The sequence below is a fragment of the Chionomys nivalis genome, chromosome 8 (assembly GCF_950005125.1).
Source record: "Chionomys nivalis chromosome 8, mChiNiv1.1, whole genome shotgun sequence".
Taxonomy (NCBI): domain Eukaryota; kingdom Metazoa; phylum Chordata; class Mammalia; order Rodentia; family Cricetidae; genus Chionomys; species Chionomys nivalis.
Window position 1 is genome coordinate 18,890,039 of NC_080093.1, and position 26,025 is coordinate 18,916,063.

At 50.1% G+C, this 26,025-nt stretch overlaps 1 protein-coding gene across 2 annotated transcripts in view; it reads left to right on the forward strand.

Annotated features, from left to right (window-relative positions):
• The first annotated feature begins 835 nt into the window (after window positions 1-835).
• Window positions 836-26,025, forward strand: part of Slit1 (slit guidance ligand 1) — a 147,044-nt gene continuing 121,854 nt past the window's right edge. For both annotated transcript variants that reach the window (XM_057777103.1, XM_057777104.1), the window contains exons 1-4: window positions 836-1,289; window positions 18,054-18,125; window positions 19,889-19,960; window positions 25,265-25,336. In XM_057777103.1, coding sequence (XP_057633086.1) covers window positions 1,093-1,289; window positions 18,054-18,125; window positions 19,889-19,960; window positions 25,265-25,336 — 413 coding nt within the window. In that variant the 5' untranslated portion in view covers window positions 836-1,092. The remainder of the gene's footprint in view (window positions 1,290-18,053; window positions 18,126-19,888; window positions 19,961-25,264; window positions 25,337-26,025) is intronic.

Here is a 26,025-nt window from a genome sequence, read left to right on the forward strand (position 1 = left end):
TTGGGTAGAACTCCCCGCCACCCCCACACAAAGCCCAGCCAGGACTCTTGTTACTCCAGCTGGCTGGTTTGCTTCTGTTCTCCAGAGAAAAAGAGCACTGCCATTTGGGGAGAGCTGGCGTTGAGGGAGGAAGACTAACCTGGCTTGGGGCTTTTGTGTTCTCTCAAGGTTCTGTCCTCAAGGTCCAAGGCTGAACAACTTGGAGAGGCAACCTGGGACCAAAAGCTCACAAACAATTGACAAAGAAAGTTATTGGGGTCTAGTGACCTCTTTAGCCACAGGGAAGGTTTGTGGTCCCAGGGAAGGTGTGGCGGTGTGTATGTGTGTGTGGGGGGGAAATAATCTCTTTGATCCTCTGGGCCAGCAGCTGCGGGTGCTAAAGTGACTGGTCTGAATGTTCATATCCTTGCACACAGAAACACACACAGAGAAACACACACACACACACACACACACAGAAAGAGAGGAGAGAGAGAGAGCATCTACAGATCTACAGAGCAGGTCCAGCCTGCAACCCCCCTTCCCCCAAGCCCCTGGCGCCTGGGAGGTTGCACCTTTGAAACTGTATGCCAGCGGCTGGGCCTCTGCTGCAGCAGAGGAGGCAGAGGAGTGGTGGGGAGGAAGCGGGCGGTGGTCCGTGCTGCTGGGGGGAGGGCGGGAAGGGGTCTGGCTCTGGATGTGTGCTTTTCGATTGATGGATGACTGCCGGGTGTGAGTGAGCGAGCGAGCGAACGAGCGTGCGGGTGTGTGTGTGTGTGTGTGCGCGCGCGCGGGCGCGGGCGGGCGCGCGCGGCCTGCCCATTTTCCTCCTCGCAGCAGTCAGTTGGGAGCTGGAGTGAGGGAGAGGGAGACGCTGGCAGCGAGCTCCGGGAGAGGAGTCGTGCGTCCTCCGCTTAAGGCGCCTTTTCTGGATCCGAGCACTGACCGGGTCTCTGGGAGCATCTAGGTGCCACCCGTACCGCTAGGGCGCATCGCACGATCCCTCCCGGTTCTTCGGTGGCTCGGCGGGGATAGCACCTGGGGACGGCCCCAGACGGGAATGGTCAGCGGCTGCAGCCGTCTGGCACGCGAGCGGGATACTGTGAGGGCACCATGGCGCTGACGCCCCAGCGCGGGTCCTCTTCGGGGTTGAGCAGACCGGAGCTGTGGTTGCTGCTGTGGGCAGTCGCGTGGCGCCTGGGGGCCAAGGCGTGCCCCGCCCTCTGCACCTGCACCGGCACCACCGTGGACTGCCATGGCACGGGGTTACAGGCCATACCCAAGAACATCCCACGGAACACCGAGCGCTTGTGAGTACGGCTCCACCCGTCCACTGGGACTCCTCCCCGCCCCAGGTTGCTCTTCCACCCTGACGCATCCGAGGGCCGGGGTTGAGGTGGGGGCGCAAGACTGTTGGGCTCCGTTGCCAGTAGAGGAGTCAGTGCCTTGGTAAGGTCTTTCGGGAGCCAGTAGCCAAGAGCGCTGCTGTCTCCAGCTGCCTGATTCAAAGGGCCCTGGACGTGTTGCCAGCCCATCTTCACACCTGCCCGTTGCGCTCTGCACGGTGGCAGTCCCTTTCCACAGCACAGCATTCTATTCTGCCAGGATACCTGCGAATCGGTGCCAGAGAGTCTTCCTGGCACTCAGGAGAAAACCTTCCCACACACGCCTAGCACAGTGTCTCCCTTTGGACATTTGGGGCTTGACTGGGTTCTGAGCGAGCAGGTGGGTTTGGGCTCCGAGGGCTGGCTGCTTGGTGCCACGGAGCAGAAGTTTCTGGGCTCTTATTCTACCCATTGTTTGTCCTCAAAGCCTTGCTAATTCTTCCCTTAAAGGTGTCAACAACCTACCCTCCCTCCTTCGGTCCCCATTCCCAGCCGGCAGACAGACAATGGAACCCGAGGGCCTTGGGTTTGGGGTTTGGGGCATGTGACATTCAGAACCCTGTAAGGGTTAGATGTGTCCTGGACTAGGAGCCCAGGAATGATAGTAGAGGCGAGAGGGGAGACACTTGGGCTCGAGGTTGAAGATATTGACGGTGACAAGTCACAAAAGCCACCATTTCTCTTCCCTTGTTCTCTTCTACTTCTGGATTCTTGAGGGAACTCCACCCTTTCTAGACCTGCTGAGCACGGTAGAGCCTGTGTTCACAGACCTGTGTGATATGTTTTCTTTTCCTGCAGAATACGGTCTGTGTGAAGTCCCAGCATCTAAAGACACCACAGTAGTGTGAGGACACGGGTCTGTGGGTCTTGCCAGTGGATTTCTAGTCATTTACAGGGCTTTTGTACAGCTCTCAGAGGTGACCACACTGGGAGATTTTCATTGCTACTTTGGAAAAGGCTGCTGCTGGTTTCTTTGAAGAGGGTTTCCCCTTTTCTTCCCAAACTTCTGGGTGACTGCAGTGAGCTTCAGAAATGGTATACATATTTTGCTAACTTTTGAGCATATTTTCATGAGTTCCAGCTGGTCAGAGGCACACCCTGGAGAGAACTGTTTGATACATCAAACTCTGAAGTACCAAGGCCAGCAATTAGTGAGAACGCTTGCCCCAGACTCTCTTTGGCTGGGTTTGAGACATTCCTGTGACAGTTTTAGAGACTTTGCAATCTGCATGCAATCTAGTTGGGAATTGGTATGTGTGTGTGTGTGTAGAAATTGGGGGTGGCACCATACTGAGTTTCCTCGAGGCAGCCTCATGGACTTGGAGAGGAGCTAATGACCAAAAAGTCTGGAGGATCGCTGAGGTCATCAGTCACCTGATTGGACTGTTCTTTCTGGACACAATTGCTGTCCCCTGCTTTACATAGTGGTGTGTTTCTCCTGCAGCTGCTATCCTGGTAGCAGCCCGCACATAAAACACATGAGCCCCTCTCCTTTGCTTTGAAGCTGACTCTTCGGCATTCTTGTTTCCTGCTACCTTGAATGTTTAGGATAGGGTCTGTTTGACTTTCACGAATCCTTTAGCCTTTCTTTAGGGGAGTTTTTTTTAGGGGAGTTTTTTTTTGTTTTTTTTTTTTTTGACAGGGTTTCTCTGTGTAGCCTTGGCTGTCCTAGAACTTGTTCTATAGACCAGGCTGGCCTTGAACTCAAAGAGATCCACCTGCCTCTGCCTCCCGAGTGCTGGGATTAAAGGGGTGCGCCACCACTGCCCGGCTCTTTAGTCTTTTATAATCAGTGAGATGAAGTGAATCTTGGGATAGAGCAGGGTTGGAGACAGCCCTGGTTTGAAACAGTAGTGTGAAGTATTGGCTGTGAGACTTTGGACAAATTACCAGACCCCTCTGAACCTTAGTTGTTTTCTATCCGGATAAAGGGTTTGGGTTAAAATGGGTTTCTGCCTCTTGGGAGGATGGAAGGCACTGTTTGGAAGAAGCTAGAGTTCTGATACTTGCTAAGTAAAAGACTGTCGGTAGCACAGGAAGAGACGGCTCATGCTCATCAAAACAGTGCCTACCCTGGGTGCAGAGATCCCAACAGAGAGTGAATCTGTCTCCGCCTTCAAAGGGCAGATGGTGTGAAGGACTGGACAGGGGATCATTAGCTAGAAGATGGAAGGAGAGGCCAGGCTAGCCCTGTGAGAACACTGGGTCAAGAAGCCCTTTTTGGGGAGTGAAGGGCCTTCTTAGAAGATTGGGGAGTATTGTTAGGGTTAGTGGGTTTTGTCAGCGGAACGCAGGCAGCACAGGTTGGAGTGGCTGCCTGAGCACAAAGCCTGCAGCCAGGAGTGGCTGGCCTGGCAGCGAGCAGTTCAGATTTTCTCTGAGGCTGAATCACAGTGTCCAGAGGAGGCAGAGGTTGTAAAGAAAGATTAGGAAGGGCCGGGAGAGCCTTTCCTCCAGCCTCACACTGTCTTGGGGATGTCTGGGTCTGAGCCCAGAGTGAGCATCTTAGGGGAGCTGGACATGTGTGCTGAGCAGGCACTAGCCAGCAGCTCCCCAGGCTGGGAAATTTCTGAAAGGCTGTGTGTTTGTCTGTAGTCCGCTGCACATCCTCGGCTGTAGCCCAGGTGCTCCAGCAACTTTATGACCATATATTCTATTACTCTGGGTTCAGACCTGTTCTCCCAAGTGGGAAAAAAGTGCCCTGGTTTTCTGTGGAGACTTCTGGGGAGAGCTTGTGGAAGGCCCAGTGCTGTTGAGGAAACTGGTCCAGTCACAGAGGCTGAAGGCTGGATGGATGGGAAGGAATGCTAAATAATTCACTGTAACAGAACAATTACAGCGAGGAGTAAAGGATTGGAGACCCTGCTGCCAAGACGCTGCAAGAGTCTCGTCTTTGCAGGACCCAGGCTAAGAGGGACTCAGCCACGCTGGCCAAATGTTAACTTTCCCGCTTCCTTCCACTCAAGGCTCTTGACTTTCAGGGGGATTTCTTTATTTTTTTTTCTAGTGGTTTGCACTAGAGTACCCAGGAGTATGACAAGCAGGTTTAGCTTGTATGGACACTGCTCTGCCTCACTGCCGTGGCCCCTGTAGTTTGGGCTTGCCACTGAGTCTCCTGTGGGAGCAGAGAGGGAAAGATGTCTGCTGAACATTCATGCAGTCATCCAAGGATGGACGCAGGGCCCCTGGAAGGCCAGGATACTGATTGCCAACCCCCCTCACACCTCCTCCTCCGGTCTACCATATTTGTCACTTGTCAGGCTGTGAGCCTTGCTCTCTTGCTGTGGTCTGTGTCCCGTGTCCTTTCTCTGGTTGGTCTATCTGGCTGTAGCTGCATACATGCTGCCAAAGTCTGTGACTAGCCTGGGCTCCTCTCCTTAAGCTGCTGGATAGTCAATGGACACATTCATGGTTTGGGGAGCCTATGTAGAATCTATATAATGCCGGGCAGTGGTGGCACACATCTTTAATTCCAGCACTTGGGAGGCAGAGGAAGGCAGATCTCAGTGAGTTCAAGGCCAGTCTGGTCTACAGAGTTGAGTTCCAGGACAGCCAGGACTGTTACACAGAGAAAACCTGTCTTGAAAAACAAAACAAAACAAAAAACAATCAAACAAACAAAAGAATCCATAAAATGTTGGAATTGAGGCCAGGGACTGAAACCACGTTTGCCATCAAGGCCTGATTGGGTGAGCCACTCTGGGGTCCTACAGTAGAGACTGCTCTAAGGAGGGAGGTGACCCTGGTGGGGGTGAGTCTTCTGCTCTCACAGGTACTGGTATGGTAGCCAGGGTGCTAAATTTAGTGCTAGACTCCGAGCAGCTGGCACAGAGACCCAGCGGTGGTCCTTAACCTGCATGCACCCCTTCTGCCCACATATGAAGGGGATAACGACACCTTTGCAGGAAACATGCTGCAGTCCGGTGGCCTGTGGGAATAATACTTCCTATCCCATAAGACCTTCCCAAGGATTTTCTCATAATGAGTTTATGAAACGCTTCATAATTCAAACGTTGGGTGCTAATACAGCGAGAAGCCAGTGCTGAAGGCTAGAAGGTTCGGGTGTGCTCGGGAGGTATTTGCTGAGGCTCCGCCATGCTTTTGGCTTCTCTCCTGGGCTCCCGCTTCTAAGAGCATGTGGTCGTCTTACTTGAGCAAATTTTCTTCTGCCCCTTGCAATTCGGATACAGGGAGAAGGGACTCTGCAGGGTGGAGGGTTGTGATGTAGCCCGCCTGGTATTTTGTTAGTCTTGCTCAGCCTCTTGGCAGCTGGGGCGTCCTGTGGGGTTGCATTCCCTCATTCAACAGATCGCTGCTGTCTACTGAGCCCCCTGCATTTTGCTGAGTGGAAGAAGAAACAGCCTCTCCCCAAGCTCCTGTCCAGCAGGGGACCGGGAAGAATAGTTGATAGGAGAATAAAGACATAACTGCAAATTGAGATAAGTGCTTAGGAGAGGCGCACCGCTCCGAGTCTCCGGTTTCTTGCCTATAAAGTGGAGGTAATGACAGGACCTGCTTCAAAGGCTGGGCCAGAGGACTGAACTCAATAATAGGCAGAGAGGTGCTGCGTGCCTCACAGAGCCTGGCAGAAAGCAAGTGCCCAATAAAAGGCATGATTATCATTGTTATTAATGTGACAGAGAGCTTCAGGGACATAAAAGGATTCTGAGACCACTCAGGGCAGGATCCCTGCAACAACTACCCTCTTCTCTCACCAGGCAGTGGCTGAGAGCCCTGGACCACACCAGAATGAGGATGCTGTCCTTCCTCAGTACCACTTCTCAGTGTGCGAGGAGCTGGCCCGTGCTGCTGGAGGCCGCGAGGCAGAGGCGTCCATGCTCTCTCGGGGCCTGTATGGGGCGGTGGGGACAGGCGGCCCCCGCGTTATCGGGAGCAGACGGCCAGGCGTTTGGCGGAGTTGCCGCCTCCAGTTCTGTGCCGGCATTAGCAGCTCGGCGGGGCTCTCGCTTAATGGGATTTTCTTCCCAAATGCTGTAATTATCGCCGTACAAATACTTATTACCCGGAGCAGATGACGGCCGGGCCTTGGGCAGTAGCCAGGGAGCTGGGCTGCGCTGGGGGTGGAGAATTGGCTCCTGTTTTTGATGGGGCTTGCCGCCCCCTCCTCTCCTTTCTGGAACCCAGCCCGTGGCCAACAAACAGCTGTTGGGCACCTGCCGTGTGTGCATCACATCAAGAGAGGTCTGGGTATGGGCTGGTTCCTCTGGGAGCTTGCAGGGGGTGGGAGAGAAAGAATAAGCATGCAGGGACATCTGTAGGGACCGGGAGCACAGCGGCTTCCAACACAGGCAGGCATCGCTGTGACAATGGCCTACTTTGCATCCTGGCTCCATCAGCTGCCACCTGGGAGACTTTGGGCAGCTCAGCGGTGCCGGTGCCTCGATTTCCTGGGACCAGTGGTGACATTTTGCTGGTAGGGCTGTAAAGTTGACGTGAAATATCTAGCTATGGGCTTAGACTACTGCGCAGCCTGTAGCCACGGTTCTGTCAGTGCAGAGATGAGGGAGATGGATGGGAGGCACTTGGCCATGACAGGGAGAGAGAGGTTGGGGCAGGGCTGGAGCCAACTGAGGGTTTGACTCTGGAAGGCAGGTGGAGTGGGGGAAGGGCGAGCACATTTGGGGAAACAGAGGTGAGTGACATAGATTTGGGGTCGGGGTGGGGGGGGAGGAGGAGGAGATCCACCCGAGGAGTGAAGAAGTTTGTGGGTGAATTCTAGGAAAGCATCGGGTCAGGGGGCTGAGAAAAAGGAGAAGCTGCCATGGTGTGTGCGTGTGTGCGCATGAGTGCGTGTACTTGTGTATAAAAGCATGTATTAAGTTTTTGAAAAGTCAGTGGTTTTAAAACAAATCAGCAGAGCTGAGCAAACACCTCCCGAGTCCAACTGTAGATGATTTTCTTCACTCACAAAGAGCCCTTGTGCTCGCTACAATTTTTTTGTTTTGTTAGAAAAGTTCCAACAGAAGGGTTAGGAACTCCTGCGTCTCTTTTAACCAGACTCGGTTGTTCATTTCGTTCTATGTCCTTTCTTAGATAACTCACCCTCACATTTAAGACACACAAGTTCAGATACAGTCTTTGAGGGAGGCTCTCACTTTGCAGCCCAGCCTGGCTTTGAACTTAGGATCCCAAGGACCGGACGGCAGGCATGTACCACCACATCTGGCCGCAAGATTTTTTCCCCATTTAAGAATAGGCTGAAGCCCAGCACTTGGGAGGCAGAGGCAGGCGGATCTCTGTGAGTTCGAGACCAGCCTGGTCTACAAGAGCTAGTTCCAGGACAGGCTCCAAAACCACAGAGAAACCCTGTCTCGAAAAACCAAAAAAAAAAAAAAGAATAGGCTGAAGGCCTGTAAAATTTTAAGTATTTGTATATTTTCTAAGAACAACAAATCTACCAAACTGAGAACATCAGACAACGCAATCCGGTAACTCACAGTCGGTTTTCACCAGCTGTTTGACCAACCCTTTTCCAAGGTTCAGACTCTGACCAGATAGCATTAGAAGTCATGGCTCTTCATCTTTAGTTGGGGTGTCTTCTCTGCCTTTGTTCTTTTTGACTTTGACATACTGAGGCCTATAGTCCAGCTATCAGGCAGTTTACCCTTCAGTTTGGCTTTATCCAACCGTTCCTTAGGGTTACATCCCATTTTAACTAAGAATTCTAAGTAAATCACCTTGTTCCCTTCTTTGCATCCTGTGAAGAGACACACAGTGTTAGTCTGTCCTGGCATTGTTGACTTTCGCTCTGATCCGTAGGCACATAGATGTCAACGTTGATCTGTTTTCTTCTGTGTTAAGTAGTCTCTGGGAGACATTTTGAGTGTGTATAACCTGCTCTTCAGAACTTTGTCTGGGGCTTCAGACCCAATGACTGACTCCTGGCTGCATCTTTTCCTCACTATTAGCTGGTAAGAAAGGATCTCCCCTTCTCCTCCATCTGTTTGTCTAGTTATAACAGACCTGTGTTATTATTTTATTTGTTGGAATCTAGTTTGTTAACGTTTCTATTCGATGTTGAGAGTAGCTCAGATTTGGCTGGTGGGAGTGGGGGCAAGCCCATCTGCCATCCTGTTCACAGCCCCTTTGAGCATCTGCCCCAGGGGTTTTGAGCTGGGAGGGGCACGTACGAGTGGTGTTTTCAGGAATTCTACTGCTTCACTTTGGTGTGCAGAATAACTGGAATGGTGTTGGAGGGCAGCAGCCGACTGTGCGGAGAAAGTCGATTATGTAATTTCTGTCACTGGAATTTGTCATTATTGCTACAGTTTTATTCTTCTTCTTTTTTTTTTTTTTTAAAAAAAAAGTCTTTTCTTTTTCTAAAGTGGTTTTAGGTGACTTAATTCATGAAGTAGTTGAATGAATTAGAAATTCAGATAGTTCCCACATATGCTTCAGCCAGCTTCCCCAGTGCTAGCTTTATAACCACAGAGCAGTTAGCCAATTGAGAACTTAACATAGTTATAATATTATTAACCAAGTAATGGGCTTTTCTTCTTCTTTTCACCCACAAATGGCCCCCTGAATCCCAGGGGTCTGCACTGTCTTTACTCACATCTCTCCTCAATCTCCTTCAGTCTAGGGCAGGCCTTTGTCCCTTCTGGCTCTTTATAACATTGACTCTTTGGAAAGATCATTAGCTAGTTATGTTGTGCAAAGTTCATTGGTTTGATTGTCTAGTTATCTGTCTGTCTGTCTGTCTAGTTTTTAAGACAGAGTTTTACCATGTTTTCCTGGCTGGCCTGGAACTCACTGTGTAGACCAGGCTGGCCTCAAACCCACAAAGATCACTTCCCTCTGTCTCCTGAGTGCTGGGATTAAATGTGTGCATCACCACGCCTGGCTTGTTCAGTATTTTTCGTAACTTGGTTGAGCCTGCACATTTTTAGCGAGAATGTCACAGGGGTGATGCATCCACGAGACTTGCTGGCTGACCTGCATCTTCTGGTAAAGATGATGTCTTGCTAGAGTCCTCGGCCGTAAAGTGACTTTCCATATTCAGGTGCAAAGTAGCTAGGGGACTATGCAGAGTCGTGTGCTTCTTCAAAATGTCAGCTATTAATTCAACACTGATTAATGAATCCTATCTTCAACAATTGGTGCCTAATTGTTATTTTCTTTTTCCCCAGTCCTTTATATATTTATTTTTAATTAACTTATTTTGAAAGACAGAGAAGTATAATAGGCTCCCCTATTTGGAGACAGGATCTCACCATGTAGTTTGTATCCTGAAACTTGCTATGTGGTCTAGGTTGCCTTCAGATTCGTCATGTTCCTACCTCAGGCTCCTGACGCTGGGATTACAGGCAAGCAGTGCCGTGACTGGCCACATCTCCTTAACAGGGTAACTTGCCTGGGGGTGAATTAGATTTGTACTTTCCTGAGGGCACAAGCTGTGTGCCATGTATCATTCTACCATTGTATCTGGAACATAGCACTCAAGAAACATGTGTTTAATGAGTTCTTTTTCTTTTGAAAATTCCACTCCTGATGGGACATTTCATGCATTCTGCTCTTTGCCTTAGACATAGTGGTCACAGTGGTCAACCGAGTAACAGCCCACAGAGACGCCCATATCCATTCCCCGGGGACTTGCAACCCCACTACCTTACAACTAAACTTTGTAGATGGGGTCAAACCAAAGATCATGAGGCAATGGGGGTGATCCTGGATCACCTGAGTGGGTTCAGCGTTATCCAAGGGGCCCTTTAAAGAGGAACGAAGGCCGGGACGAGACAGAAAATGTGGTGATGGAAGTAAGAAATTGGAGGTTGTTGAGGAGGAGTCCCCAAGCCAAGGTCCACAGCCAGTGAAATGTAAGGAAAGGGATAATGGCCTGGGGTGGCCAGAGGAAGCAGCTGAGTGCTTCCGCTTTCACCCAGTGAGACACACTGGACCCCAGAACTGTGAGGTGGTGGATTTGGGGTGGTTTGGGCTGCTAGGAATGTGGTCATTTTTACAGCCGTGACAGAGATCCTCAATCATCATAGAATTTCCACAGGGCTGAGGCCGCACACAGAGAAGCCCACAGGTCCAGCCTGGGATAGACCCGTGACTAAATACAGTCTAGCACAAATTGTACACTCCCAGGCTCATCCCAGACATATTGATTCTTCAGCAGAGGTGATTTCAGGAGATTCAGATTTGGGGTGCACAGAATAAGATCTGGAAGCGCTGCTTGCTTTTGGGGTCTCCTAAAGAAGAAAGTGTACCCTTCGAGGCCACAGAACTTCCTCTAATTCTAACCCACACAGAGAGGATTCAGAGGAAGAGCTGGCAGCGAGGAAAGGAAGGCTCGTGTGGGAGGAGCTATGCTCTCAGTGGGGAGCACTAGGTGGATCTGGAGAGGAAGATGAACAGGGTAGGACCAGCAACCCTCTGGGGATGAGGGCAAAGCCAGCTGCTGGCACATGAGGCCAGGATCACTGCAGCCTGGGACTAACAGCTTCCGGGAAGACAGGCAGGAGCAGATGGTGGGGGTGAGTGGGTGGGAAGTTTGGGGAGGAGAGGGCAGCACAGAGGAAACTCGGCCAAGCAGTCCCAGAGAGTTGCCTGCTTATGTTATAGCAATGGTGGGAGGTGGGCCCTTGAGGGATGGGGCGGGGGAGGGCAAGCAATAGGTCAGAGAAGGGTGGGTACAGAGATGTATCTTGATGGTGCTTGTGGTCACCCTTTACACCCCTCAGGGCAGACTCGGCAAAAATGCTTTCCAGTTTAATCTAGGCTCTCCTCTTACTCAGCAGTCCTGGGAGAAGATGCTACTCTAACCAGCTTCTCAGAGAGGTGGAACCATCTGCAGCGGGGACAGGACAGCTGGCTGCGCAGTGGTGGGCCGAGACTCCCTGAGTCAGGCTGTGAGATGTGTTTGTGGGTAGCTTTTAAATCTGACCGGAGCCTGCTGTTCTTCAGATGTTAATAAGGCCTGGCTCTCTTCACTCACTCAGCGGTACAAAGCACCTGTCAGTGCTCAGCACTGGGGCCTTGAGGCCACCTGGTTCCCCTGCTCCACCATTGATTCCTGCCTGTGCACATTTAGGGGAGACTCAAGTCTCTAAGCTGGCACAGGGAGGGGGCATCCCATCCAGAGGTGGAGGATGGAGAGAAGATGCTGGGGTGCAGAGAAGTAGGTTGCAGGTGGAGATCAGCCTCAGGGAGTCAGTGGCCGCTGGTGGGGGGAACTGGAAGGCCTGGCGGCTATTTGGGAGGGTCCTTGCTGCAGTGTGTGTGTGTGTGTTGTGTGTGTGTGTATGTACGTGTTGTGTGTGTGTATGTGTGTAAGGGGGGCAGCTCCCAGCTCAGAGGAGGGGATTGCCAAGCGTAAGGTACTGTCTCAGTAAAGAACCAGTTGAAGTGTGACTCTCAGGACAGAAAAGTATCCATGGGATTAGATTTGCATTGGAGCCAATTCCTTCACTCCTAATGGGATTGCTACCATTAAAAAAAAATTCCCAGACAGAAACTAACACCTGTTGGTGAGGACATCAAAGGAAGCAGCTGCTCTGCAAAACAGAATAGCAATGTCTCAAAAAATTAAAAATAGAATTATTGGCCGGGTGGTGGTGGCACATGCTTTTAATCCCAGCATTCAGGAGGCAGAGGCCAGCGGATCTCTGTGAGTTCAAGGCCAGCTTGGTCTATAGAACAAGTTCTAGGATAGCCAGAGCTACATAGTGAGACCCTGTCTTAGGGGAAAAAAAAGAACTATTGTATGCTGTGGTTTGAGTGAGGATGTTTCCTATGCAGCTCACATACCTCGACACTTGGTCCCCAACTGGTGGCACTGATTGAGGGAGAATCTTAAGAGGTGAAGCCATCTGGGAGGAATTATGTCCCTGGAGGTAGCCTTGGCGAGCTCAAAATCTCTTTCTGTGCACCTAGTTCCTGCTGCTATGCCCGTTGCTCATATGATGGAACTGTAAGACACGTAAGCCCTTCTATAAGTGGCCTTGATCACAGTGTTTCATCATTTCACAGAAAGCAAGCTAATGTACCGCGTGACCCAGCAGGATTGAGAGCAGAGCCTTGAAGAGAGCTACTTTGTACCCTTGCATCCATGTTCATAGCAGCACTATTCCCGACTGCCAAAGGCCAATGGGTGCGCGAGTGATGAATACGCCCAACAGACTGCCATCCAGCCTCCGACGGGATGCTCTTGGAGGACCTCTGTGCCTGGCTGCTTTCACCAGCAGTGTTCCCTGGTTCACCCTGGGCTCATCTGGGAGAAGGCCCTGGGAGAGAATAGGTTGCTGTCAAGACGCACACTCTGTACGTGAAATGCTCAGGATATGTCCATCTGAGAAACGCATATATCAAGTGGGGTGCGGGCAGGTTGGGGGGTTGGGGTGGGGAGGGAAACAGAGAACCTACTGAAGCCAGCACTGCCAGTACCAAGTCAAGGTCCACTACGCGCTTCCAGAAAGCCTATAGAAACAGGTGTCACGTGCCATGCTCGACCCTGGAAGAGGAGAGGAAAACAAACAAAAAAATTATCACCCCTTTGATCCCAGCACCCAGGAGACAGAGGCAGGTGCATCTCCGTGAGTTCAAGGCCAGCCTGGTCTAGTTACAGGATGGGCTCCAAAGCCTCAGAGAAACCCTGTCTCGGAATAAAAAATATTATCATACGAATAAAACAAACGTGTAGTCTTGTGTGGGGGCTGTGACATCAGTTCAGGACTCCTTCAAATTCCTGTAAAGCCACCCCTGATTTGAACTGTGGCGTAGGGGGTGACTCTGTGGCTCTGGGAGGGGAAGGTTTGCCACCGGGAAGGGAAGGACGAAACGAGGTAGGCCAAGGGGAGGGCAGGACTACCCCGGCCAAGGGGAGGGCAGGTTTAAAGACTTTGCTCAGGGGCTGGGAGGGGGTATTGTTCATCATTCTCATTTTACAGACAGGGAAACTGAGGCACAGAGGATTTGAGCTCCAGGCCCAAGACCACACAGCTAGTGTGGTGGTAGAACAGGGACTGTTCCCTGGCCCGAGTTTTTTCCTACTAAGACCATGTTTAGCTGGGTGGGCTGGGAGCCTGCGGATGCTGCTGATTGGGCTGCTGCTTGGGCAAAGCTCTGGGTCTTACTACAGGACCCTAGAGCTCTCAAGGGACCTTAGCTCTGTCTAAAGTCTTACTGTGCCTGAGGGCACAGGGTGATGAGGCAGGAGGAAGCCAAAAATGTCAGGCTTCGTGGTGTAGGGGAAGAAATCTGGCCCGGTTCCCTCATTTCCTCATCACCTATGGGCTGTGAACCACTGGGCAAGTGGCTTCTCTATTTTGTGCCCATTCTGCTCTGCTGCTGTGAACACCAGCAGGTTGGGAAGAGTGGACCTGCTGTGAGTGCGATGGGACCAAGTGCTGGCAGCAGGTACAGAATACGAACCTCACAGGACCCGGTAAGGAGCAGTGGCAGCTGTGGGCCTCAGCGGCAAAGCCTTGGGGAGCCCAGGTCAGCCTATATCTGGAACCCCTCCGAGCCCTGAGGCTGAAAACTGCCCTTGTGGGCACACTACCTGCTGCTCTGACTGCAGTGGTCACGGAGGGGTCCCAGCAGCATGTCTTCTGGGAGAGAGTTTCCATGGCAACACGCTGGGACTACCTGTTGGAGGACAGAGGCCCGGATGCTGTATTCTAGCAAGAGGCCATGGTTGCAGGGACGACCTTGGGAAGGTCACGTCTCTGCTAAGGCCTATACGATGTTTCTAGGTTGCAGCTGCCCTCAGACATGGGAAAGAAAGGGCTTCTCTATAGAGAGGGGGCACTTAGATCTGGTCAGTGAGAGTGAGGGTCCCTGGGGCAGACGGGCTGGGACAGTAGTCCGGGAAAGTACCATCAGGGAAAGAGGCTGTACTTGTGTTGTGTGAGCTGTAGTTCCAATCCTTGCCCCTCTGTCCCTTTCACATGGTGATGGAGTATTGGATAGGAAGTGAGGAGGAGGGGCTGGCTTGAGGTGTGTGTCCCAGTGTGCTCACTGGCTGGGTGAAAAGGGAGCCATGCATGAGTGTTGCCATGGAGACCCTCTCCCAGACATAGTCAGGAATTCCTGCCTGCCAGTCCACCTCCACACGACCTAGTGGGTATTCTGTGCTCTGGGCTTCCTGAGCTCCATGTTGGTCCTGTCTCAGGCAGACAAGTCCTAGCATTTGTCTTTTCTCGGTTTGGTCAGTGGCATGCTGGGAGTATGCGATAGCCAGCTGCCTTAAAAAACAAGGAACCCCAGTGTGAGCCCATTACCCATGGTGCAGCAGAAACCAGAGGCCTCGAACCCGACCAGTGACTCCAAACAGTGAAGTTACAAGCATAGATGTCTGGACTAAAGGGTAAACTGTGACTCCCTGTGCTGCCCTACAGCTTCACGACCAGATTCTTCTTCTTTCTTATTTTTTAATCTTTATTTTTGTTTTCTTTTTTCTTTCTTTCTTTTTTTTTTTTTTTTTAAATTTGGTTTTCTTTTGGGGAGGTTGCAAGGGCAGAGGGCAGATGCGAGGGGACAGGGAGACAAGTGGGATTGGGATGCGTGATGTGAAATCCACAAAGGATTGAAAAAAGTTTTAAAAAAATTGGTCTTAGCAAGTTTATCCGAAGCGCCTGTAAGGTTACCTCAGTTAGATAAGTGTTGTATCCAAAGAAAACAGACTCAAGAGAAAAATATTCTAGAATATCCGCGGAGATTATCCCTGTGATTATTCCCAGAGATACGTGGTTTTCATTTTTTTCTTTCTTTTCCAGAAACTTGAAAAAAATATTTACACATCACCAATTTTTAATTAAACATTTTTCCATTTAAAATTTTTATTTTATTATTTAAAAAATTTTAAATGAAATCAGTTGGATACTATGTTGGATTATGAAATCTAAAGTGCAGAAAAGCAAGCTGAAAAGATACTAAAGTCATCCTATTTCTAACCACTCAGCAGTTATAGCTATTACCGTGTGGCCCCAGGCTCAGTGCCCCTGTGCACAGATCTGTGTGTGTGTGAGTCTGCAGGGAGGACATATGTGGCTTTCATGGAACACAGGCTGCCTTGTGACCCGGCTAGGTTCCATGTGCCACTGTTCTAACGTTTTTGTTCCTATAATCCATCAAAGATGTACCTTTATTTTATTTTTTTAAGATTTATTATGTATACAACATTCCTTCCATGTATGCTTGCATGCCAAAATAGGCATCACAGATGGTTGTGAGCCACCATGTGGTTGCTGGAAATTGAACTCAGGACCTCTGGAAGAGCAGTCAGTGCTTTTAACCACTGAGCCATCTCTCCAGCCCAAAGACGTACCTTTATAATGAGAAAGACGAAACTACCAAAACGACCTGTGCTATGGCCCAGAGTTTCATCATGCTGGCTCCGAGGAAGGCTGCCATGCTGTCGTCAGTTAGCCGCCATCAGAGCCAGCTAGCAAGGGTTCCCGGAGACGGTTCCAGGGTTTGAAGAAAAGTTGTGTTGCAGAAGGCACAGATTGGTGGCCATTCCAGGAAAGAATGTTTAGATCAATAAGACAAAACCTTAGCATTGACGAGAACCCCTGTCACATGGAGACGATGCTTCTCACAACACTTAGAATGAGGAAGGGGCTTGGTCTGGGGCACATGTCGATGGTCTGGCAACTTGGAGCATCACCGAAGCCCCCTCTGATCCTACTATAAAAGGGACAGAAACAGAGAGTCCCAGGTACAGAGAATGGTGGGTCAAATGAATTACTGGCTTGTCACCTTTGATTGACAGCCGGGGCCCTAGGGTCAGAAGGTCATGGCTAAGGGTTCTGTCATCTCTCAGTTGTTGTCCTAGGGAGCACACCCAACACAGGGAACTGTCCTGCCCTCATCTTTCAGATGGTCATGATGGCAACTCAGGTGAGCACTGAAGTTCCTGGGACATTGTCTAGACCACATAGCTCTCAACACAATCCAGGACAAAGTGCCCTGGGCTTGGTTTGAGCTCACAGCCATACCTGGAACTTTTGGTCACTGTTTGGTTAAGTGAGAGTGATTTACAGGTGAACATGGAATGTGTGCGTGTGTGTGTGTGTGTGTGTGTGTGATGTGGGAGGTCCTTCTGTATATGTGTTGCTTTTATTGGTTAATGAATAAAGCGCTTTGGCCTATGGCAGGGCAGAATATAGCCAGGCTGGAAGAGATATATATAGAGAGAGTAGGTGGAGTCAAAGAGATGCCTAGTAGCTGCTGAAGGAATCAGATGCCAGAATTTTCCCCAGTAAGCTGCAGCCATGTGGCAATACACAGACTAATAGAAATGGGTTAATTTAAGACATAAGAGGTAGCAAGAAAGATGCCTAATTCGTTGGCCAAGCAGTGTTGTAGCTTATATAGTTTCTGTGTGGTTATTTGAGTCTGGGCGGCTGGGAAATGAATGGGCAGTCTCTATTTGCATGTGTGTGTGAGTGTGTGTGCGCGCGCGTATACATGTATGTATTGGTTGCGGCATTTAGGTTGATGAAAAGCATGCCGGTGATGATGGCAGTGGTGGGGAAGAAGAGTCGGTGTGGCTCCTGCCTCAGAGATGGATTAGATACTGGAGGGGACAGCTGGGGTCTGAGTGTGTGTTGTGGTGGCTCAGACAGTGCACGAACTTTCTGGTACTGAAGTTTTCAGAGAACTTTCCCATTGGCATGGCCTGGCTTCCTGAGGCTGAGCAGATGCTTTGGGAAGAGGAATTGCAGGATGGAATCTGAAAGAACACTAGGAGGCAGGGTGGAAAAGGGCCATACGGCATCTGACGTGGGGTCTGTGTCTAGCATGTCCATGAGGATGCAGGTCAGAATCTGTTCTCGTTTCTGTAGGAGGGCCAAGGACCTTCGAAGGGAGGACAAGGCAGACACCCAGGGTGATGGGCAAGGAGGAACCACAGCATCAGTAGGTCTGGCCTCTGGGATAGGATTTCAGGCTCCTTGGCCAGGTCCTACAGGTTCCTAACTGCCTCAGGAATGGCCTTATGGGCTCCTGTATAAACCCTTCATTTGCTCCTTGCTTTTTCTCTGCTTGCTTTCTCAGGCACTGTGTTTGCTTGGACCCACAGTCCCGAACTCTTTGTCTGTCTCCCACTCCCACTCAAACTCGGACTGACTGACTCAGTGGTTTTTCCTTGAGTTTACTCCACGCTTCCTCAGGCAGGCCTTTCTTGTCTTGTAGTACTCAGCTCAAGTCTCACTTCTTCAGTGTTCCTGAACTGCACGACCCTCCCGTGTTTCTCCTGCCAGCATAAGGCACTGCCACCCATGATGATACTGCAGTGTCCCCAAGGGCAGTCGTGGTCTTTACCTGTTTATGCTGCTGTGAACCCTATGAGGTTGTTACAATTGGTACCCTTCATTTTATGGGTGTGGAGTCTGAGGTTTGGTTAGGATGACCCAGAATGTCCCCCACACCCCACCAGATTCTCTCCTCTGGGACCTATCTCTCCATCTAGGTGAGTTCCCAGAGGTAGAGTCACGTTTGTGGGGTTTCTGCAACCCCCAGCCGTGTGCCATGTTCATGGTTCCTGCTGCAGGAATGTGAACTGCATAGAGGCTCAGGCCTGCTGGGCTTCTTGGCTTGGAGGGTGAGGGGGTGCTGAGGTAAACGGCTTGATCCGAGTCAGGTGGAGGGGAGTCTGAGCTGAGCCCTAGGGACCCAGACCACTCTGTTCACCCCTTCCTTTCCCCCTTTCTCTGCCAGGGAGCTCAATGGCAACAACATCACGCGGATCCATAAGAATGACTTCGCTGGGCTGAAGCAGCTTCGAGTGCTGTGAGTACGGGTTGCTGCCCCCCTCAGGGTCTGCCTCTCTCCTCACTCCCTGCCTTGGGTCTCTAGACAGAGTTCTGGAGGGGAGGTAGGGAGTCACAAGTTAGCCCAGGCCTTCTGTTGTGGAGTCAGGAGCCTCCTGAGTGGATGAGGGGGTGATGCTGAGCATCCTGACCCAGAGAGGCTACTGCCTTTCACATGGCTGAAAAGAATGGCGGAGGACTTGAATCTCTGGAACTGAAGGAAGAGCAGGCGGCATGGAAAATCCATAGGTCTCTGCTTAGCTCAGCTTGCTCTGGTGGAGCACCAATGGCTGGAACCTGAACTACAGACAGGCTTTGCTCAGGCTCTGGATGCTGAGGTGCTGGGACATCATGTGGTCTGGCTCCCTGAGCACACGGAGAGGACTCACTAATCCTTGGGTATCAGGGCTCACCCCGATTACCACATCACTTTCTCACTGTCCCTAAGAGCCTTGCCTCCAAAACATCATACAAGGCTGTAGATTCAATGCATTAGATGGTGGGGTGGGAAATGCAGCATAGCCATCATCTCCAGTGATCTCAGAAGGACTCCTCGGTGAGGCCGCAGGCCCTGTCCAAGAGGGTGCTGAGGGGGACAGAAGACAGGCATGACTTCACTCAGTTGTCTGAGTGGAGACCCTGGAAGTGGCTAGTACTGCCCGGCTAAGCAGTGGCCCATCCGTAGTGCCTGCCAGGCAGGGCAGAGGTGAGAGGCTCGTTTTGGGTCTCCACCCCTCTGTGCTCTGCTGATATTGGGGAGCAGAGGCAGCCTTGGAACACAGGGATCCAACCTCACCCCCTCAGTTAGCTTTGGAGGCCCTGCCCTACCTGCTCACCATCACACAACTCCTTAGCTCCCACTCAGGATAGTACAAGGGTTCAGAACTGCACACTTCACAGTTCTGGGGTCCTTGGGGTGAGTGGGGGGACCTTGTGGATGATCCACCTTGAGGTTGGGGGCGATGAGGTTCCTGGAGTCTTTGCTGCTCCAGAACTGACCCACATCGACCAAAACTTTCTTCTTCCCATCCTGGGAAGTCCTTCTCTCTTCCCGGAACCCCTCCCATCGGCCTCCAGCAGAGAGAAAAGTATACATTCAAACCCTGCAGGAGCATGCAACCCATCTGCTTGGGAGAGGAGAGGGGAGAGAACACAGGAGTAAAAGTACTTCAGCATCTCCAAAATGATCACGCAGCATCCCATGTCTTGGTGAAAAATGCTGCCCACCAGTCAGATGCTCCGAATCAGAGCATGCTGGTGGGGAAAGTTGCAGAATCCCATGGAGCCAGGTGGTTGCTTGGCCTGGGCACCCGCTCCTTTCGTCAGCAGATGGGCCTAGGCGGACTATGGTGCAGACAGTGGGGGTGTTGTCTGGCAACTAGCATTTTTGCTTATGTGTGTGGGCTCTGCCCAGTTGGGATAGCTTTCCTCCGCCGTGCTGGCCATGTCTCTTGGGTGCATGCTGTGGGCCAGAGCACAGCATGTGCCCCTGAAGCCTAGCACCTTCGTCGAGCATAGCATGAGCATTGGCACTGTGCCGCTCTGCCAGCCAGAGTTTGCTGTGGGACCTGAGCCGGGGAATGTGTGAAGCTGTGACCACTTCAATTGGAACTAGGATCTACCTGGGGCCTGGGAAAGGCTCGCGTCCCACTTCTGAGCCCACATTGCTCTAGTGAAGCTTGTTGGGGTTCCTAGGAACCCTTGCTTAGCATCCTATAGCTCTTTTGTCTCTTTTTCTCCCAGGCAGCTGATGGAGAACCAGATTGGAGCTGTGGAGCGCGGAGCTTTTGATGACATGAAGGAATTGGAGCGACTGTGAGTATAGGATGCAGGCTGGGCAGTGTGCTGGGGTTGCCTGAGAGGGTGTCAGCAGGCCTGAAGTGGGGGGGGTGTGTCCCAGCCTCACCCTGTGTCAGCAGGCCTATAGCCTATAGTAAGGACTGAGGTGGGGGGTCCCAGCCTCACCCTGCCTGATAGTGCCTTGTGAGATACTAATAGACAAAAAATAGAAACCAGCCCCATTCCCATCCATGGTGTAGCCCTGCTGTTAATCTCAGAACATGTGATGGCAAAAATTCATCCAACTGGAGTTCCTTCCACCCATCTTTCCTGAGGGGTGGCTGCCGTTCATTGATTTTGGATTCATAAAGGAAGTCACTGGTGTGCTGAGCAGAACTACCAGGGAAGCCCCCTGTAACTGGAGGTTTCTCTTCCGCCCACCAGTTCCCAAATAACCACTCTGAGACTTAATATTAATTACAAACTGTTTGGCCTAGTAGCTCAGGCTTGTTATTAACTAGCTCTTACAACTGAAAATAACCCATTTTTATTATTCTTTATTTTACCACGAGGCTCATGGCTTGTTACCTCTCACATCTTGCTTCCCTGGCAGCTGCTGGCATCTTCCGGATTCCACCCCCTTTTCCCCTTTATCTTTGCTTGGATTTCCTGCCTGGCTCTATTCTTCTTGGCTATTGGCCAAATCAGCTTCTTTATTAACCAACGTTAATAAGACATATTTAGGGCATATACAGAAGGGCATCCCACATCAGTCCCTGAACCTGAGGCATGCTGTCTTAGCTACAGGGCCACAGCACAGCAAGAGGAAGTAGAGACATTCTCAGGGTTTCATGGCTTGCTTCTGAGTGGGGCTTTCAATTTTGAAACTGGGTCTTGGTGAATTTTCTTCATTTTACATTGGTGATAAAGAAAAAGAAAAGAACCTGGTGGGTGAAGATGGGGGCAGACACTCGCCCCTATATTGTGGTCAACCATTTGGTCCTGCAAAATGGTTTGGATGCAGATGCTGGGTGGGAGAGCCCCAAAGGTCATGTTCTTGGACCAGAAAGTTCATTTTATATTAGGGAACTGACCAGAAAACTGGCTAGAAATGCATAATTCTGGGTATTCTTTGCAAATTACCAAAAATTAAAAAGAACCATTTGGGTGGAGGTCGGATACATCAAGACTGAAACACCATCAACATCCCTGGGATGTGCTCAGAACGTGAATTAGTCAGAAAGGCAGAAACTGATGTTTGTATAACTAAAATCAGAGAGCGCATGAGTGTGAGAGAGACAGAGACAGAGAGTGTCAAGAGTGTCGTAGAGGAGGGAAACAGTTGAGACCATTAGCTCTTAATACTGCCAAGAGAGGAGGCAATGGAATACTTCTCTTTTGTTCTTTGTGCTTCTTTTCTTTCTCTTTTCCCTGATTTTCTCACAACGACTTTCTATGGCAATTACAGCTAATTCTGAGTGCCTTCCGCTGCCAGGTGCAAGGTGAAGACCTTGACCCTGTAGCACGCCATCTAACCCCGAGATAATGCTCCTGCAAGTGGCATTCCACAGATGAGAGACCAAGGTGCCCAGAGGCTAAGCCGCATGTGTAGAAGAGGGGATTAAAACCAGATTGTTTTGCCTTCAAAGCTTAGACTCTTAATGAGTAAGACCTAATTAATCTCTCCCCTTTCATTTTTATGCCAAAGAAAACAAAACATTAAACAAAGAGAAAAGGCATGTTTGCTTCATTGTCTTCTTGCCGCCCAGAAGATCCCCCTCCCATACCTCCCTGCACCCTCTCTATTCCCCCCCCCCCCCCCCGCCTTAAACTGAGCAGTCAGCCATCCAGCGCTAGGCCAGATGTTCACTCTGTGTTTGCTTTCTTTAAAACCCTTACAGTAAAATACCTGGCTCTAAGAGCCTGGCTTGGCTCTTATCCGAGGGGACAAGAAGGTGGTAGGGGTCTAGACTTGACGAGGCCTGGCCCTGCTGCTGCCACCTGAGGTCATGATTGTCACTGCAGACCTTGTCCCTTCTGTCCGTTTCAGCTCTGTTTCTCCGGCTGGGTCACCAGTCACTCCACAGCGGGCAGTTACTCTGTCCCTAGGAGTGTCAGGTACGCACTGTGCACCCCTTCAGTGAGCAGCCAGTGCAATAGCCATCTGCTCTGATTTGTGGGAGACCATGGGGATTGGTTTGTGAAAGCTTGTGGAAGTGGGGGGCCAAAATAAAAACGCCCAGGCTGTGAACATAGCGTTTTCAATTAAAATGGAAATGTGAGTTTATTGGCCCCTTTCCCAGCCTCACCCCCTCCACCCCCATCCCGAGAATTTCTCTATTCCTTTCAGTATGAGACAGTATCTCGGGTACAGTATGGCTTTATTCACCCAAACCACACACCCAAACCGAGTATTATTTTTTTGTTTGGGTTTCTTGAAGGTAGAATGAGTTTTCTTTTCAGCACCTTGGAAGCAATTTAGGTTGAGAATTAATCTTTTTACTGAATTCAACAGTCCTTCAATTGGCAGCTTTTCTTTTTTTCTTCTAAGATCCTTCCAAAGCAGCCAATGTAATTTTCATATAGATGACTCTCCTCCCAGTGGCATTTCATTTATTTGTGAATGAATTTGATTGAATCGCATAATCCTACTTCTAAGTACCTGTAGTAGCATAAACAAATTTGAGAGCGGACATGGCTGGTTCTCCCAAGCAGCTGGGGAAAGTGTGTGCGGAAGTCGGAGTGTGAGGTCCTGGAAGTCATGAGGCCTGAGTCATGGCCAGAGCTGTCCTGTTGCATAGTAGCCACAGTCATGGAGCATGCCCAGTTGCCATGGATGGGAGCTGCAAAAAATGTCAGCTTCAGAGGCCTACATCATCCCAGAGATGCTTGCATGAATCGCTTTCCTCTTGACTCTCAAGAAGGCAACTCAACAAAGTCAGCACGTATCTATAAGAACCAAGCCATGTGGCAAGATGGCGGCATTAAACGTTTACTCCTGGTTCTGCAAGGAGGAGGGTATGTCCTTGAGTGAGAGCATTGTTATCATACCTGAGAGGAGAACCCACCTTTCCCTCTGTTTCTGTCCTACAAGGGGAAGGCGAGGAGCATCTGTCTTGGTGTCAGGAGTTCAGAAAGGCTGGCTAAGTGGCGGGAGCCCTCAGCTACTGTTATCCTGAGGTACCCATGTGCCTCCGACTGCGGTGACCACTCCTTCAGTGTCCTTTGATTTTCAGTATAAATTAGTCATTGAATTCCCTCCTCTTCCCTCCCCATTCTGAATGTTCTTAAAGACTGGAGCCAGAAAAATGAGAAAATTTGGAGGAAAACAAAACAAAACTAAACCTAGCAATTACCAGGCAGGGTAAATACAGGATTAATTTATTGGACTGGGGCTGAGGGACTGGGAGAGATCCCATGTCTGCTCTTGTTGTTTTAAGGCTTACACTGGTAGTCCCTTTTCTTCTGAGCCAATGATGTGTTTCCCTCGGAGCCTGCTCTTTAAAGTCAGTTTCTTCCAATCGGTCTCCTAAAGCTGTAAATCTGATGTCTGTCCTGTGCGGGAACATGGTGGTCCCCAATGTGGTGACAAGGGCTTTTCTCACGTATCAGATGAAAGACGACCTCAGAGGTGGTAACCGTAGATGAGTTCCTGCAGGCTGCGTGGAGCTCAGTCTCTTCCTGTGAGTCCTTTTGCTGAGCTGGCTCATGGTTAGTCAGTGAGAGAATCACTTGGGGACCTCTGGACGCCTTGCTGGAGATTGTGTTGCAAGAGTCATCTTTTTTTTTTTTTTTAATATTTATACTATCATCTGCTATAGTTTCTCAAAAGTTAGACATCATCCTTTGCTGCATTCTAGACCCCGGTGTTAAGGAATTAGCGGCTTTAGTTTGAAACAGCTACTCCTCAATGGCAGGTCTGGAGCCTTATAATGCTCTGTCTTTCCATAAGGCAGATTCCAGACCCAGACTTCTGGCTCCTGCCTGTGTGTATAGCACTGACCCTAGAACAGCAGTTCTTGACCTATGGGTCATGACCCCTTTGGGGGTCGAGTTACCCTTTCACAGGGGTGACATATCAGACATCCTACTTATCAGATAATTACATTACGATTCATAGCAGTAGCAAAATTGCAGTTAAGAAGTAGCAAGGAAATAATTTTATGTTTGGGGGTCGCCACAGCATGAGGAACTGTATTGAAGGCTTGCAGCATTAGGAAGGTTGCGAGCCACTACCTATAATATTGAAAACTACGAAAGCACTACCTGGGCATTAAAAATCAAAGCATGGCTGGGCACAGCTCAGTTCTAGCACTTTCCTGGCATCCATGAAGCTTGGGTTTACCCCTCAGCACTGAAATAAAACCTCTGCTGTCTGACAAGAAATAAACTGCCGAGTAAGGGGCACACCGGTATTTGAATATCTTTTTTACTGTAATTTGAGTTTTTTATTTTTATTTTTAAAATACATTTATTTGCTGTTTTGAGACAGGGTCTCTCTGTGTAGCCCTGGCTGGGTTCAAACTCACAGAGCTCCACCTGCTTCTGCCTCTGAAGTGCTGGGATTAGAGGTGTGTGCCACCATGCCTGGCACCTGAGTTTTTGTTGTTTTTGTTTGCTTTAAGCAAAAATTTCTCTGTCTCTGTTTGTCATTCTGTCTGTATCTATCTATCTATCATCTATCTAACTTTCCCCCCTTTTTAAAATATGGTCTCAGTCTGTCCCAGGTTGTTTTAGAACTCATTATATAGACCTGGCCATCCTCAAACTCACGGTGATCCTCCTGCTTCAGCATCCCAAGTGCTGGGATTAGAGGCATGCACTTCCATGCTCACTGATAGCATTCATTTTCAATAATTAATAATAATAATAATGTTATTTTCATTAAAAAAGAACCAGAGCAAACAATAAAATAAAAACAAAAGAAAAGCCCCACCAGCTAGACAAGCAGAAACCAGCACTGCCTAGCCAACCACGGACAAAGCACTCAAGCTCTGCAATGTCCTACCTCATTAGGATCTAGCGCACATTTCATAAGGTCAGGGATACAACACATAGCTGGGATTATCTGGGAATCAGGTCTTGGTGGATTGTGTGGGGGGGGCGGTGGAGTGGGGAGGGTGATAAAGAAGGAAGGCCACCACGCTTGCTGTTTAGTTGAAGGCTCATTCCCCTCTGGTGCTGTAGCTGAGTGGTCACTCACAGATGAGCTGTGTCTTAGGGAAGAAGTCTTGGGGGCTCTGCTCTGGTCCTAAAGACTTGGAATGCAGGGCTTTCTGGCCTGCGCGGCCATCTCCGAAACACTCACGTGACTCCTACCTCTCCTGTTACCTTTTCCAGACGACTGAACCGCAACCAGCTGCACGTGCTGCCTGAACTACTGTTCCAGAACAATCAAGCTCTATCCCGACTGTGAGTTATGAGTTATGTGCGTGGGTTGCTCCCCACCCTGTGGGGAGTGCAGGGTGGAACCAGTGGCCTTGATCTTGGGCTAATGTTTCGCGCTGGTAGGAAAGGCTCCAGATCGAAGGCCAGACCTTTCTATAGGAAGTCTGTGTGGAGCACTTTTCCAGGCAAGAGTTTGAAAGGATCCTAGTCCAGCTGCATATGCTGGTGGCAGGGTGTCACAGGGACGGGCATGTCTGCAACTGTGCCCACTGTCTGCCGTGGGCATTTTTGTTGTCATTGTTTTGTTTTGTTTTTTCGAGACAGGGTTTCTCTGTAGCTTTGGAAGTCTGTCCTGGAACTCGCTCTGTAGACCAGGAACTCACTCTGTAGACCAGGTTGGCTTCTAACTCACAGAGATCCACCTGCCTCTGCCTCCCGAGTGCTGGGATTAAACCACCGCCCGCTTGCTGTGGACATTCTTACGCCCTTGTCACTGCCTTGTGTGCCTGTCTTGGGTTGACCCTGTTTCTGTTTTCAGCTCTGTCTACCTTTAGGCTTATGCGCTCCGTGAGTGTGTTTATTTCCGATGCTGTAAAGCCGTAGCTTTGCTGGATGTCAGTGCACTTCTTCCAAGTATAAAGGATACTGCCTGATTGTTGCTCCACGAGTCTCCAGGATTTTGAGTCGTTCTACTGGCTATTCTGTTTTGTGGG